Source organism: Suricata suricatta, chromosome 6 (assembly GCF_006229205.1).
Source record: "Suricata suricatta isolate VVHF042 chromosome 6, meerkat_22Aug2017_6uvM2_HiC, whole genome shotgun sequence".
Taxonomy (NCBI): domain Eukaryota; kingdom Metazoa; phylum Chordata; class Mammalia; order Carnivora; family Herpestidae; genus Suricata; species Suricata suricatta.
The window spans coordinates 133,105,994-133,122,220 of record NC_043705.1 but is presented as its reverse complement, the minus strand read 5'-3'; the positions used below and the strand labels follow the sequence as shown (position 1 = coordinate 133,122,220).

The 16,227-nt window shown below is 35.1% G+C and overlaps 1 protein-coding gene across 1 annotated transcript in view; it reads right to left on the bottom strand.

Annotated features, from left to right (window-relative positions):
* Positions 1-5,778: 5,778 nt before the first annotated feature.
* Positions 5,779-16,227, bottom strand: part of CDH18 (cadherin 18) — a 497,699-nt gene continuing 487,250 nt past the window's right edge. Inside the window, exon 12 of the mRNA XM_029941281.1 lies at positions 5,779-8,178. Coding sequence (XP_029797141.1) covers positions 7,688-8,178 — 491 coding nt within the window. The 3' untranslated portion in view covers positions 5,779-7,687. The remainder of the gene's footprint in view (positions 8,179-16,227) is intronic.

Here is a 16,227-nt window from a genome sequence, read left to right as displayed (position 1 = left end):
AAAGCTTTCATTCCTATAATATATAACCCAAGTCATAATTTTCTGAGGCCAGAGACTGTGGAAAGTGGAAGAAACCAAAAAAAAAAAAAAACCATAATAATAGGATTACTCAATTTGCCAAGAAATGTAGTCATTTCTATGTTTTATACACAAAAAAAACCACGTCTGGTATTCCTAACAATCTGTGAGATAAATTTAATATATTACTATTTTTATTTAAAACTGAAGAAGAATTTAAACAATGTTTACACTGACATTTAAACTCATACAAGTACATACAGTCAGAAATTCCTAACTATGTGTTCTGAATCTTAGATTCTTAAACCTAAGGTTTTTTTCCCCCACTAATATGGTCCAGTTTCATATTTTACTCAAGACATTGAGTAGGAATCAAGAAAGTTGAGTTGTGACCTGGTTTTTTTCAAGATGGTTTGTCCCCATGAAGAATTTTACTTTCCTGTATCACTGATTCTCCAAAACAGAAACTGATACGGATGCAGCAGGTGACTGATTTAAGATTGGCTAAATGAAAGAAAATGACAATGGTAAGAATAAGGGGAAGGAGTGTATATATTTCTGTGTCTCAGAAATCATATTCTGAGGAGAATTTAATGAAATACTAATTAAAAGAAGGTTAAGCACTCAGCCTAAACTATTAGATACAATTAAAAGTCATTTTTAATTGTGAGATTTTCTGGATATGCTGGTTGTCACACACTATCATTGTCAAACCAAGGTGAAATGTGTGCAATCGGAAACAGAAAACACAACTCAGGTGATCAATTTGGGAGATTTACTCAGTGTTAATTCTTTCAGAAAAACAATTAATTAAGTTTTCTTTTAAACGAAGGAAAGGGTTATGGATCAGATTACATTATTTATGTAAACGATAATTATACTTTAAATGTTTAAAGCATGATATTAAAAATAATTTGCAGAATAAAGTTTTATTTTAATTTGTAATATCAATGGTTAGGAAATATACTCAAGGCCTTTTGAAATGCTTGAAATAAATTTCAAATGAACAAAAATGACATTCCCCCTCCCGGCTACCTTGGACAGAATGAAGACAGAATGAATCCCAAGGGTCTGCAGATGCACAGGGCTGCAAGAATGACAAAACCCAACCCCATCATGGAATGAAACCTCAAGCTCAAAAAGTGATTTTCACAGAGTATTTTTCTGAACGCAATTTTCTTTTATTACTTTTTGGTGAGGAAGAGCGTGATTAGTGACAGAGGGGGAGAAAATGCATTGAAAATCAAAACCCTGAAAATAACATGATAACTACTTCCTATTTCTGAAAAACATTTTCTTGAATTTGTTCTGAAAAACACATGAAATATAGAAATTGCTCAAACATAGCTACTCAGGGTCGTAAAAAAATAGGCAAGTAAATGTGAAGGAAGAAAAAGTGAGAAATAGAATGCATAAAAGTTGGGCTTTCAGACTAAGTCTACCTGTGATATTAACAAATTATTGGAAATTTCTGTTGTATGATAGCCACTTTTTAAAAATAAATCCAAATGGGAATTTTTATATAATGAAACACTAGAGTATGTGACATATTTTATTAGGTATTAAAATAATTATTAAAAAATAACACATAGTTTTAATAAGGCCTCTGTTCAGTCTTTGGTATTTGGATATTATTTCTTTTTACCTATAAATATTTTTCTGTCTAAAACAATGATTATAATAGATACATTTAACCAGTTAAGAATATATTTATATGAATAAATATTGTTCTTAAAAGTATTTCTTGCCCTCATTGTATTTGTATCATAATGAATTAACTGATAAAGTAACTCCAAAAATCAAACCTGAAATGCACATCACCTATGACTTTTTTTCCCCCTCAAGATATATTCCTAAAATAGATAATAATCCTTTGGAAATGAGTAAAGTAGGTCTAATATTTCTTCTGCTGGTATACATAACTCTAGAATCTTTCTTTAGTGTGTCTTCACTGAATCATAGACCTTAATAAAAGACTCAAGATACCTAACAGAGAAGTCTGGCCATCATTACTCTTCTGTTTGTCAGAAAAATAAACTCAATTACATTGCTTAATGAGTGAATTTCATTCAATTACTTTGAATTTAAATCCAAGTTTTCATAACATCTGCATTATTATTATTTCCCTGAATGGATCCTCTATTCATATAGAATAATCTACTTTTCTACATTTGTATAATCTGTCCCCTCTATTCTACACCCCACTGCACTGCATCATCCCCCTGTCCCACAGAGGCCTTCCAGGGTGGCAGTATTGACATGTTGTCAGAGTGATCCTGGAACATTTCCTAGTATGGTGTCCAAGTCTATTTTAGAATACTTGCTCCCTTTTGCTTTATATTATATTGTTTATAGCTTTTTATATGTCAGCATTAACTCTGAAGTGAGATTCTAATTTTATTGCTAATAACACCTAATATATTCTTTTTTCAGTGCCTGGAATAGTATCTTCCATGTACTGCTTGATTAGAACTTACTCAATTAATAAATGTTAGATTCAGTGATTTTCTGTTTGAATTTAAGGCTTTTGAAAAAGCACTTTGAAATGATAGTAGATGATTTAGAGTAAGAATTGGATGCATTTGACATGTGAAGAATTGCCTTGATGAAATTATTTGGGTGACACTAAGTATTATGGCCCATTTTCTTACTTCCAAGCTAATGTTGCTGGGCAATAAGACTAAACCATTTGGTGAACCCACTTTAATCTATAAATGGCACATGCCTTCCTTACAGGATATAATTTTGAGAGTCCTTAAATGCCTATTTTCTCCATTCATTCTCACCTAAGACTTTAAAACTGAATCATTACTAAAATAGGTTTGATGTCTTTATGGTGTTGAAGGGCAAAAACCCTTCATTTTTCTGGATTCAGTAAAGTAGATAAATGTAATCATTCCTTACTAGCCTAAGAACACTTCCTTCCCCCTGTATTAATGCTTCAAAGAAGAATGTATTCTCTTTCCTCTGACCTCTTCCTTATTTAAAAACAACAAAATTACATCCTTCACTGATATAAGTAAAAGTTAAGAATACATCTTTTGACATGTTACTGAGTGCTGAATTTTCATTTTAAAATGATGTATTTGGAATCTTTGAAAAAAAGAGAGTGGCTTCTGTACTAGTTTTATCTTCAAATGGTCATGAGCTGGTTTGGGCTGTAGGGTTTAGGAAATTTCTAAATTTATGTTGCAAAAGGTTTACCTCCTGCAGGTGAGGTAGAAAATAAAAGTTAAAATGGTTTTATTTCCTTCAGATAATATTTAATTTGCCTTTAATTTTAAAGGATGAGAGAGAGAGAGAGAGAGAGAGAGAGAGAGAGACTTTGTATTTGAGTCACATATTTCCCAAGAACTATTCTGAGATTTGTTCTATTCTTGAAATTGAAAGCTAAGTGAGTTAATTGAATGTCATCATACCTTGAAGCTAAGTACAATTTGAGTTTGAAATTCGGGACTCTTTCTCCTTTCTGGAATAATCAGCTTTAGAGATCTAATTTGTTAAATAGCTAATCAAGCACTGTCCTTCCTAAAAAGCAAAGAAGTCTTACCCCAAAGTATTGGATATATGTGTGTCCCACTATACCTATTACCATGCTCACTTAAATGGCACTTCTTGATAGATGTTGAAATGAATGAGTCTAACTGAATTGCAGTTTGTTTTCTCTATATATTCAACCAAACCAAAAAGACAACAAATCAAACCTATGCACGTCTGAAAGAACAAATTAAATGATGATTGTGTTTTGAAGCTTTCTACATTGCTAAAAATGATGGACTCAATACATCTTCCCCTTTCTACCCATATTTCTAATTACATTGTGGTATACAAAGTATCTCAGTCAAAGTACTTGTTATTATTTAATGGCTGCATGGTATTCATTAAATCATCATTTGTAAAATTTTGATTTAGAACTAACAATTTTGTCTGCTCTGTGTAAAGACCCTTGTGAATCAGCCCTAATCGTTGACAGTACTGAAGGTTGGCCTGAGACTGGCTACAAAATAAAGACTAATTGTTCACATGTTAAGTACTAAAATTTTGTATATACATCACATATTTGGATTATATCAATATCCAAGTCCCTACTTTAAATATCCTTTTACTCTCCAATATTTTTTTAAGAAGTCGTGTGTGTGTGTGTGAGTGTGTTTATATGAATGCAATTTCCCTCAGAATATTTTTCTTTTTGTACCAGGTTAAAGAAAAGTCATAAGTTAATTTTTATAGAGCCTTATTTTAAGGATAATTTTGTTGTCGGTCTCTACCTTAAATCTGTATTTATACAGATTTCTCATAGAAAGAATTTCTGACAATACATCTTTAGTGATTCCTGCACTATAAAATCTCTTAATTTTCCAGTGTTTTCACAAAGACTATTTGAAATTTAAAAATTCTCGTAAAAATAACCTTGAACAAAAACTTATTATAATTGTTTATATAATCTCTAATTAGCAGCCACAATTTTGTGTATTGTCTGTCTGTAGAAAGTTATTTTATTAGAAATAAGTAAGTTTCTTTTAAAGCTGTATTTTATTTAGATGGATAAGTATCAACTAACACTTACAAAATGTGTTTTTCAAGACATGAGTGATCCATAGCTGATTCTAAAGGAGTCACATATGATTTATAGCTAATTGTGCTACTAAATACTCAGAGCTTATATGCAAACTCTTTGCCCACTAAAGTCTTTGAGAATTTTCTTCTGACACTGACAAACTGGAGTTTTTATAGAAAGATATTGAGTGATAAAATTACTTCAGTATATTTGCAGAGCACTTATGCATCATTTTTTCTTAACTCAAAGTAGCAGTATTTTAAAAAATGAGATCTAATTCATACTTATAATGATATAATTGACTAATTTCAGAGTTCATGTAAATATAGCACTTGGGATCCTTACACTAACAAATTCTAGAATAAATCATCACAGACATAATATTTCAAGGCTACAGCAGCTCTATTTTGCCTCCATATTAGGCTTAGACAAAATCTATTATTATTATAATGTGCAATTAAAATTAGATGGATCTGGGGCACCTGGGTGACTCAGTCATTTAAGCTTTCAACTCTTAATTTCAGCTCAGGTCATGATCTCACATTTCGTGAGTTCAAGCCCTGCATTGGGCTGTGTACTGACAGTCCAGAGCCTGGTTGGGATTCTGTCTCTCCCTTCCTCTCTGCCCCTTCCCTACCCATGCTCTCTCTCTCTCTCTCTCTCTTTCTCAAAATAAAGAAAAACTTAAAAAAATAAATAATAGAATTAGATGGATCTGAGGTGCTTTTTTCCCCCATAAAATCAGGAAAGTATTTTAGTACTAAAATCCATGTAGAGGACTTTGCCTGTTATGTAAACGGCTAACTGTACACATACAGGTTCATCTTTCAAATGCTCATCTGTAAAGTTACCAGGTGAATATTAAGAAACCAAACCAAACAAAATCAAACAAAACAAAGCAAAATAAAGGTTGTGAATAGTTTACCAAAAGTCTAAATCCAAAGCCTAATGTAGTGGTCAGGTCCCAAACCTGACCTTCCAGCTCCTCCTTTCGTAGAGGAAAGTCCTAATACCAGAATCCATAATAGTCCTCTAAGTGGACTCTTCCAGCGTGAATGTAGTCCAACATAAGTATAATCAGAATATGTGTCTCCAGAGGTTATTCTCCAAAGCCCCTGGGTGTTTCTTCTGATTCAGCTTTACACCAGATTCCACACCATTACTGTATAAAAAATGATAAAGCAGCATCTGGAAAGCTAAAATGGTGTAAAAAACTTAAATTAAATTTTATTCCTCAGTCTTAGAACACAGAATTATTCGAGTTAAACTTACTTACTTCCCATACCTCAAAACGGAAATATGATAGCACAGGGCAGTTGCAAACAGAGGGAAAATTTAAATTTTGCACATAGGTAGAATCAGACAGAAAAGGCCATGTAAATTTTGAGGACATTAGATTTTGATAAATTTCAAAGAGCAAAGGAAAGATTCCTCCTTGAGAAAATTATTAATTTGTGGGTTTCCAAATTTCAGTCTAGCTGCAAAACATAAATAGGTTAATGCTTGGAGGATAGGACCATTATGCTTATTTTAATAACAACAGCAACAACAGCAAAGTATTATCTAAACAATTTTAGGAAGAAAAACCCAAGAAATTTGAAGAAAATTAGTTTATTTGGGAAAATACCAAAATAATTAAACTTGTGTATTATATGTTTAGTTAGCACTTGCTTTACTGTTGAAAATTTTATGAAATTCTCTCATGATAATATAATATTTTGTTCAAATGTATGGAACTATATATTTATAAGCTATTAGAACTAGAAAATCAGATAGTGCCTGCAAGCGTTTACATAACAGAACACTTTGCAGTGCGCAAAGCATTTTTACAGATGCTTATTTATCCTCACACAAACCCAGGAGATAGGAAGTCTTCACCACCTCTAGTTTGCAGTTTGGGACCCTGAAGCTCAGAGACTTTGAGGCACGTTTCCAAGGTTAATAACTATGAATCTCCTATATTTTTGGCTTCAGTTTTATACACTTTGCTATAGATCCCAAACAGATACAACCAGTGAGAGGGGGACAATCTGAATGTGTGTAAGGAATAAAGGTCAGTCAATTCAAAGTCTAAGAATTATTACCATCTTTTCAGATTACATTGCTATTGTGTGAGGTACACATAAATAAGCAAATGAGACCGATGACTAAAGCAACCAGTGAAATGTGCAACAACTAATTTTAGGTATCGGAATGATCAAAACCGCGATTTAATGCATGAAAGCAAATGGACTGGAAGAAATAATTGAGTTTTCCAAAGTTTTATGTAGAATAAGGTGTCTGGCTATTTGTTAAATTAAATCTTTCCCTGACATATCAGATTATCTGAGTGTGTCTTACTGAAACCGTTTATTCTATCCATTAAAAAAAAAAAAAAACAAGGGTGGGGGTTCTATTGCGAAAATAAAGGAGGGCAGGCAGGACAGAGACATTGGTCTCTGCTTCAGAGCAGTGCACAGGTGGTGCACAGAAGTTGCATACATTAGAGAGCAAGCAGCAAGTCCCCATGTTCCATCAATTTCATATGGAGAAAAGAAGTGGGGAGGGCAAAGGAAAATGGCGCATACAAGTCCAGACAGCGTGGCCCAGTTTACTGGATAAACCTCATGGCATTTGAACACAACACAATGCTAATAAGAGCTTGCACAGTAACAGAGTGAGGGGCTCAAGAGTCCACACAGAGAAGTGGAAAACGAGGTCCCGAGTACCCGCACAAGTTTCCTTTTGCAGTGCACCACCCCTAATCCTAAGTGGTTTTGAACCTTTCAGTTTAGTTTTGCCTTTGAAAAGAAATCACAAGATATCGAAACAAGTATCATTGTTTGGCTTCATTCAGGGATTCTTAATTAAACAGTACCACAGACTTTATTGAGCAATTGAAAATATACACAAGGAACAATAGCTTTTTCTGTGTATTTTTTTTTCCAATTTGACTTTCTTCTGATTAAATGACCCAGTTTCGATCAGGAAAAGGGCACTTGTTTCTACAGTAGCTGTGGACAGCTTGCTCAGTTCCAAGTACTGTTTCCACGTGTCTTCCTTGCCATCTCTGAGGTTATATCTCCACTTGCTCAGGAAGCGAATTCTAGAACATTTACAAGAATTAACCCCCTAAGTTGTTCTTTCCGATTCTATTTCTCCATAGAGTTCGGCTAACTTTTTAAATTCAGGTCCCCAGTCTCCAAGGAAGTGATAATCCTGGTCTGACTGTGTCGTTGCTGAATCCAGCGAGCTGATGGACCCAGCCTCTGATCTCTGACCTTCGTAGGCGTAAGTCTGAAGAGAGTCATAAGGGGGGACGCTGGGGTCTAGGTCGGCTTCTGCCAGTTTTTGCTTAATAAATTCCTGGACATCTATACTTTCCAGAGGGGACAATGTCTGGTGTCTGGGGGTGAGTTTCACTTCGGGCCTGATATCTCTCCGATACTTGAGCTCCTCGGCGGCAGATGGATTCCTCAAGGCTGTGATGTCAAAGGCCTCGGTGTCTTCCTCCCCGCCCCCCTCGTCATCGTAGGTGACCACATTCTCTCGCACGTCCTCCTCCGAAATGATCAGGGGCTCTTTTTTGCTGCGTCTCAGGGTGATAAAAAGTACTACAATTGCTAAAGAAAAAAATGGAAAGAGGATGAAGAGTTAGAAAAAAGGAAGGAAATTCTTGGAGAGTTGACATCAGCAATTTCATCAACTACATTCCATTTAGGCAGGCATCCTAATGCAACCCTCATCTCTGCACTCTCTGGAAAAACATTTGAAGTGGTTTGTTGCTTGTTTGTTCATTTGTTGTTTTTATAATCATGTCAAGGAAGGTAAAAAATAATTGATTATCCCTACAAGGCATTGAGGATCACTGATCTTCTCCAGAAAAACATAAGATTCTCATTTGTCAGGCTTATGTATTCAGGATTCTTAGTTCACTATGGCCTAACCATCTGGTCTTCACACTGAGGGAAGCAGATGATGGAAGACTGATATGGAATTTTGGCTGGAAGGATATTGGTATATGTTGTTCTATGTTTGGAATCTTAATCCCTTTAGGTACATACACTAAAGGAAGGATGTTTTAAGTTTCTGTTAAATAGGAAGAAGGAGGCCCTGACTTAAACCTCTTACTTTTGACACTTTGTAGGAAACCACAGCAGGAATATTTTACATGGTTGATCTCTCTTGTCTATTACCCTTTAGAATAATATCATCATGCATTCATAACCGCATGTATCTATCAATCTATACAAGATGATATATTTTTAATTTTTTATTTACTTTTGAGAGTGAGAGAGAGAGAGAGAAAGAATATGAACAGGGGAGGGTCAGAGAGAGAGGGAGACACAGAATTTGAGGCAGGCTCCAGAATTTGCATTGTCAGAGCCCAAAGCAGGTCTTGAACTCATCAACTGTGAGATCATGACCTGAGCCAAAATCGGATGCTTAACTATCTGTGCCACCCAGGAGACCCTTGCTGTTAGTTTATTTGTATCTAACTTTTGTTTTATAGGAAGGTTTCAGGTTACCAAATGCTTTTCTACATAACTTTTTGATTTAAACCTCATGGCAAACTGTGAGTTTCCTCAGGGAAATGGAGGCTCAAGAAAAATTACATGAATGACTAAGATCCAAGTCTAAGATCACACAAATGACTGTGGAAGAACTTAGACTGTAATCTATGATCTCTCACACCAAAGGGGATGAAGTTTCCATTACCATATCCCGTTGTGTTATTTAAAAAAAAATACAGAACAAGGAACTGAGTGAGCAGTTGAGCATGTGGATTATTACTCATAATGTCACAACCATTAGATGAAATGATGTAAATGGGTCTTGGGCACTTTCCTTTGGCTGTTTCTCAGTATTTTCACATCTTTCTATTTGATGATACTAAGCCATTACTAAATAGAAAGCATTACTTCACTTCTATTTTTGCTATTAGGCCCAATATTTTTTACTTCAGCTCCACAGAATGTTCTCGGTCAGCTGGTATTCTAGGTTTTATGATAGCAGTTACTAGGTTCAGTGTTATTAACATTCTTTATAGCATAATAATCAAAGGAGTACATTCAAGTGGCATTGAGGACACATATATGTGTATACATGTGTAGCTAATGTATGTATATGCATATACGTAGATAAATATACATATATAGAAGCAAAATTTTATATATATAGCATGCGACATACTTATGCTATTACAGTCACATACATACACAAATATATACCTACAGACATCATATTTATCTGAAATTCACATTTTTAAGGTTTATTTGTTTTGAGAGAGTGGGGGAAGCAGACAGACAGACTGACAGCACTAGCTGGGGGAAGGGAGGTGCAGAGAGAATCCCAAGCAGTCTCCATGCTGTCAGTTCAGAGCCCAACATGAGGCTTGAACTCACAAACCTTGAGATCATGACCTGAGCCAATATCAGGAGTCTGATGTTTAACCAACTAAGCTACCCAGTCACTCTGAAATTCACATTTCTATATTGTTTTTTATCTATTTATTTCTGTATGTTATATTTTACCTGGCAGGCTTAACAATGTATAACTTGTAAAACAAAACGACACCAGGTTAGCTATCCTCTGATAAAGAACATACCTAGTACCCTAGAAATTGACTTTTTCCCTCAGACCACTAAAAAGTAAATTCTACACTTATTTTATCTATACTGTTTCCTTGTTTCTCTTATAATTTAACCCATTTTATGGATATCCCTAAATAATAAAATAAATGAGATTTGTCTGTTTTTAAACTATGTATTGTAGTGTACATGAGCTTTTATGATGACAATAGAACGTAGAAAAATAGATGTTCAGTCCATAAGTGCAAAGGATAATTGTGCGAGAGAAGTTCACTATATGTGGAAAGAGATGGTTACGGTGTACTAGAGAATTTAATTTCACAGAGAAAAGGCAAGGAGTGCCTCTAGGAATGAAGAAAAAGACAGAACACCTATAGAAAGGGTCAGAAAATCATCTTGGGTGGCGCCTGAGTGGCTCAGTCGGTTAAGCTCCCGGCTTCGGCTCAGGTCATGATCTTATGGTTCGTGGGTTCGAGCCCCACATCAGGCTCTGTGCTGACAGCTAGCTCAGAGCCTGGAGCCTGCTTCGAATTCTGTGTCTCCCTCTCTCTCTGACCCTCCCCTGCTCATGCTGTCTCTCTCTGTCTCTCAAAAATAAATAAAAAACATTAAAAAAAAAGAAAATCACTTGAAAAGTATGAACTAAAAGCATACTGCCTAGGTAATGGCAGAACACAATGGGGGAGGTGACGGCAGACATGGCGAAGCGGTGAGTCGCTGCATTTGGAATGCGATGCTGATAGGAAGCTGGAAATGAAAAGCTGATGCTGCTTCACAAATGTTATACTATTTAAAAATAGTTTCCCAAACATGCAAATGTCCCAAAGACATTATCTAATATAGCCCTTTATTGCTGGGGAAAACAAAACAATACAACGCAAAACACAGACTTTTGCTGAATGCAGCAAATATGCATCTACTATCTTCCTATTTATTTTAGTTTAATTACCACGTAGAGTTTTCTAATTCAATGCCCCAAACAGCATGCTCAAGTAACTCACTTCATTCCATTCAGAGGGGTAGATTTATCATCCAAAGTATATGTTCAGTTCATCTTTATGATTAAGTAAAGGAGGTTGTTCTAACTTAAATCATTTATTCTACAGACTGTCTAATTTATTATAGCAAAATGTTTTATCTTTGTCAATAAATAAAGTTACTTTTTTATTTGCCTTACTCTTCTTTATTTCTTTATTATTTTTTTTAAATTTACATCCAAGTTATTTAGCATATAGTGCAACAATTATTTCAGGAGCAGACTCAGTAATGTCCCTTACCCATTTAGCCCATCCCCCCTCCCACAACTCCTCAAATTACTTTTCTTTATGTTAAATTGGTTTGTTGTTGATTTCAAGGCAATTTATGTGCATATATAATATGGAGACTGTGATCAATGGTATTATCAAATTATGGATGTAATTTATGTCCTTCACCAATATTAGTGGCATATTTGCCTAATGAAATATAGGGGATCATGCTTGGATTTTTATTATATTTATATAATTATAATAATATATATTTATATAATTATAATAAACTTATATTTGCTTATTTTCACAAATAAAAAATATTCCTGATATAATTTGATTCAGAATATAGATACTAATTGTTTGAACTTTCATGGTTTTACATCTCTTTTCTAGGCATAAACAGTCATTTGCCAGTGACCAATAATTTCTAGATTTAATACGAATCTATTTACTAAAATAATCAACATATAATTAACCATAAAATCTGGGACACTTTTAAGATTGAAAGGGGATTTTGTTTATAATTACTATAAGACCTCATGGCAAAGATGGACAGGTGGTCCCTCTAGTCCAAGGCACTTTTAAATAAATTCAGAGAAGAATGTAAAAACACAGGTAAGAAAGCCTGTTTCCAGTGAATTGCTTTACATTCATGTTTGTTCAGTAGATGTTTTTGGAGCAGATGGCATAAGGTAGATTCTCCAAAAACAATTCTTATGTGGATGAATCTCAGGGCACCTGGGTGGCTCAATCGATTAAGCATCTGACTCTTGATTTTGGCTCAGGTCATGATCTCATGGTTTGTGAGATTGAGCCCCACATTGGGCTTCATAGTGTGGAACCTGCTTGGGATTCTCTCTCTCTCTCTCTCTCTCTCTGTCTGTCTCTTCCTCTCTCTTTCTCTCTCTCTTTTTGCTCAATCCCCATTTGTGCTCACTCTCTTGCTCTTTCTCTCTCTCCCCCTCTCCCAAAATAAATACATACACATAAAAAAATCAAAAGTATAATCTCTGTGAAAATGATGATGTGTCATTGTGTTAAATGAATCCTCATGAACGGTAATAGCCTCACTAGAAAATAATTTTTAAATAAGTCTATGGTAATCAATTATACCAAATACCTAATTTTGCTTGATAACATGTTTTAATGTTTGAAAACCAAACTAAATGTTTCCCAAAATATCCCATGTCCAAACATATTTTAACAGAATGAAGATTATAGTTATTTACATAAATATGAGAGTTAAACTCTTGTTTAAAAACTGCAGCCAAATCAGTGTATTAAAATGACTCCTCTTCCCACCTCCCACAGTCCATCAAACCACATATGTGAAACGAGGTCCCTCTTTAAGTGGTCATCTGGGAGGAGAGAATGTGATGGAGCCATGGCATTGAAAAAGAAATGGGATAAGCTCTTATCCTCTTTGTTCAAAATTATATGATATTTTAATTATTTTTGCGTTTTATATAATATGGATTGAAATAATAAATTTTAATATTTTGGAGATGACTTTATTTATTTATTTATTTATTTATTTATTTATGTTTATTTATTTTTGAGAGACAGAGAACAGGAGCAGGTGTTGGGGCAGAAAAAGAGAAGAGAACAGAAGATCCAAACCAAGCTCTGCGCTGAGAGCAAAGAGCCTGATACAGGGCTTGAACTCATGAATTGTGAGATCATGACCTGAGCATAAGTCAGATGCTTAACCAACTGAGCTACCCAGGTGTCCCGGGGAGGACTTTATTCACTATTTTATCCTGGGTTAGTGTATTTCATTTTCTTCTTTTGGTTTGGTCAGGATCTTAAATCCATTGTATTATTTTTATTTAAGAAAATTAAAATAAACTTTTAAATTGAGACTTATTAATTTATTTTATTTAGGAGGGAATTCAAATTTGGAAAAACATTTTTATGTTTCATTTCTCACATCATCCACTCATTCCTTTATTCATTTATTTATATATGATCCCAATGTGCCCAGAGTTCTAAAGGGGTCTGAGTTTTCAAAACTTGAAATGTCATACAGCTTGCATTTGAATACATTCCATACTCACTCCCGACTTATTCCACCAAAATATTTTTTAGAGAAGATTTTATTACTTATAAATATCACTTCATTCCTTTTTTAAATGATCCTATGTAGGTACTAAGTTTAGTAGAAAGGAGGTAGCCCAAGTTAGGAAGATTACCAGTTAGTGGCACTCTTTTTTTTCTTTCTTTTAAAGTTTATTTATTTATTTTGATTGAGAGCCTGTGAGGGGAAGAGAAAGAAGGAATGAAAGAGAATCCCAAGCAGGCTCTGCAATGTTAGCACAAAGCCCAATGTGGGGCTCGAACTCACGAACAGTGAGATCAAGACCCAGGCCAAAATAAAGAGTCAGGCACTCAACTGACTGAGAGACCCAGGCACCCCTATACTTTTCATTGAAACTTTTTTTTTTCCAAACCAAGAGTAGCCCATACAATTAAGTAAGGTATGGCAGGTGACAAACAGGTTGGCACTTAACTCCTCACCAGCTCCACCTTTCTCTCCTAGTCCCTCAACCTCTCACATCAAATCCACCCTGATCTTTGTTTATCAGGAATTTATATTCAAGAGTAGAAACAGTCCACTTGATGGACTCATTTAAGTCACTTGCTTTTATGTGATGTGTGGACTTATGGGTAGATGACAGAGGTCTGAGTGAGAGCCTGATTTAAAGGTTTGTTGTGTTCTAAGTGTGACTGAGGTTCATTCTGTGGCCTGCTCTGGACCCTATCACAGGTGATAGGATGAGGTTGGGAAAGAAACCCCTGGAAGGGAAAGAGAACTCCAGTCATCCCTCCCTCTAGAACCAAATTCTGAGTGCATCATAAAGGATCAACTTAAATTCTCTCCCATTCATCTTATTTAATTTTTTTATAGTTTATTTATTTTTGAGACATAGAGAGACAGAGCATGAATGGGGGAGGGACAGAGGGAGACACAGAATCTGAAACAGGCTCCAGGCTCTGGGCTGTCAGCACATAGCCTGACACAGACTCGAACCCATGAACCATGAGATCATGACCTGAGCCAAAGTCTGACACTTAACCAACTGAGCCACCCAGGTGCCCCCCATTCATCCTATTTAAAAACAATCTTAAAAAGGTAATCCTGATGGAACATAACCCAGCTCAGAACTTGCACATCTACCATTCTGAATTTCATTGGTTTTCAAACACCAATTTCAGATAATTGATATACAACTAGATGTAATCTGATCATACTGCAAAATATATTATAGATGTCTCTAAAGTTCTTCTCTAGTCGATGCTTTATTATTATAGATTTGTATATAGAAACAAGAGACTGTACAGTGTTGGGAGCTATCTGAACTCACTGGTTGAGCAAAAATTCCTGGTGAGGGTACAGCAAGTTTGCACAGTCACCAGGCAGCGACCAATATTTGCCCTCTTGCAACTTTCATTTCTGCTTGGGCATCAAACCTCAGAGTGCTTTGCTGATTAGTGTCAGGAGCAGCCTGTCCCCCCTGCCCTGCCCTGAGGCATTTATTGCACCTGGTCAGGGAAAAGATGAGTAAACTAGATACACACTAAAATGACTAAGGCAAGCAACATACAATTTTCCTCTTAGCTGAGCAATTAACTGATAACTGACTACTTTCTAGGCCTGGACTCAGTTGCAAAAGTCACTACTGCAATAAAATGTATCAATCGTCTTTGGGACTGTGAGAACAGTTTTTCTGGGAACTTTCTGGGATCCTTTTTTTCTGGGAACTTTCTCTTAGAGCTATAAACAGCCTAATGACTCTTACTCATAAAAAACTGACCTTTACTAAACAATGCTGCTTGACTCATAGTTAAAGGTCGCTTTCTTAGGGCTAGACTTGAGGTTTTGTACAGCTTGGCCTTCTGCATCCTATGGGAAAAATACGCTTAAAAAATATCTGTTCTTCTCAGATAATAGCATGAGTGCCTGTAGCTAAGTATTTTTTATGACCACTAAGATTAGAATTGTAACTTCTGCAGAATCTATGTTCTGGAAAATTGTAAAAATTATCTATGAGAAATCATTTACTATAAATAAAGCTAGAGAATCAGACAGAGCAGAGATGCCTGCCTGGTGATCAGAAAGAAACTCAAGGCTCTCTCCCTCCCTTTTGCCAACACCGTCCATCCTTCAGGGACCCCTGGACCTGCTGGAGCTGGACTCTGGCAGTACAGGTTGACTGAGATCAGATAGTTAATTAGTGACTAGGGCTGTGTTTATACAAGGTATCTCCAAAAACAGCTAATAATTAAAACATATCAATATAAAAATATTAGTTTCACAACTTGTTTAGCTGTTGTTAGTTTTTAACATTATTTCAGAATTACAAAAAGTTCTATAATAAACTTTTGCTATCACTGGTATAGCTGATATTTTCCTTGACAATTATAACCATGCACATTAGCCAACATTATTTAAAAATTACCAGTGACTACATTCTAAGCCTGCTGACTAGATATCTTCTGAATAATAAGAAAAACCCTTATAATGTCATGAAAAATTAAAATTACATTATAAATAATAGCTGTTTAAACCAAACTTAAGAAATGATTCTGCGACCTTTAGATAAAACTGTAAAAACACATCTGAGTTTCAATAAAATTTGAAGGAGTAAACATATTAAATAACACCTTTGTTCCATTAGTCCTGAGGTAGAGCATAAAATTTAGAATGCTCTCTTATTTGCCCCAGAGGAGAAATGACATTTTCATAAAGTCAATTAAAGGGAAGTATTGTTTCATGAAGAAATAAAATGTTATTTTACATAATATACCTTCCATGTACCTGTATATTAAC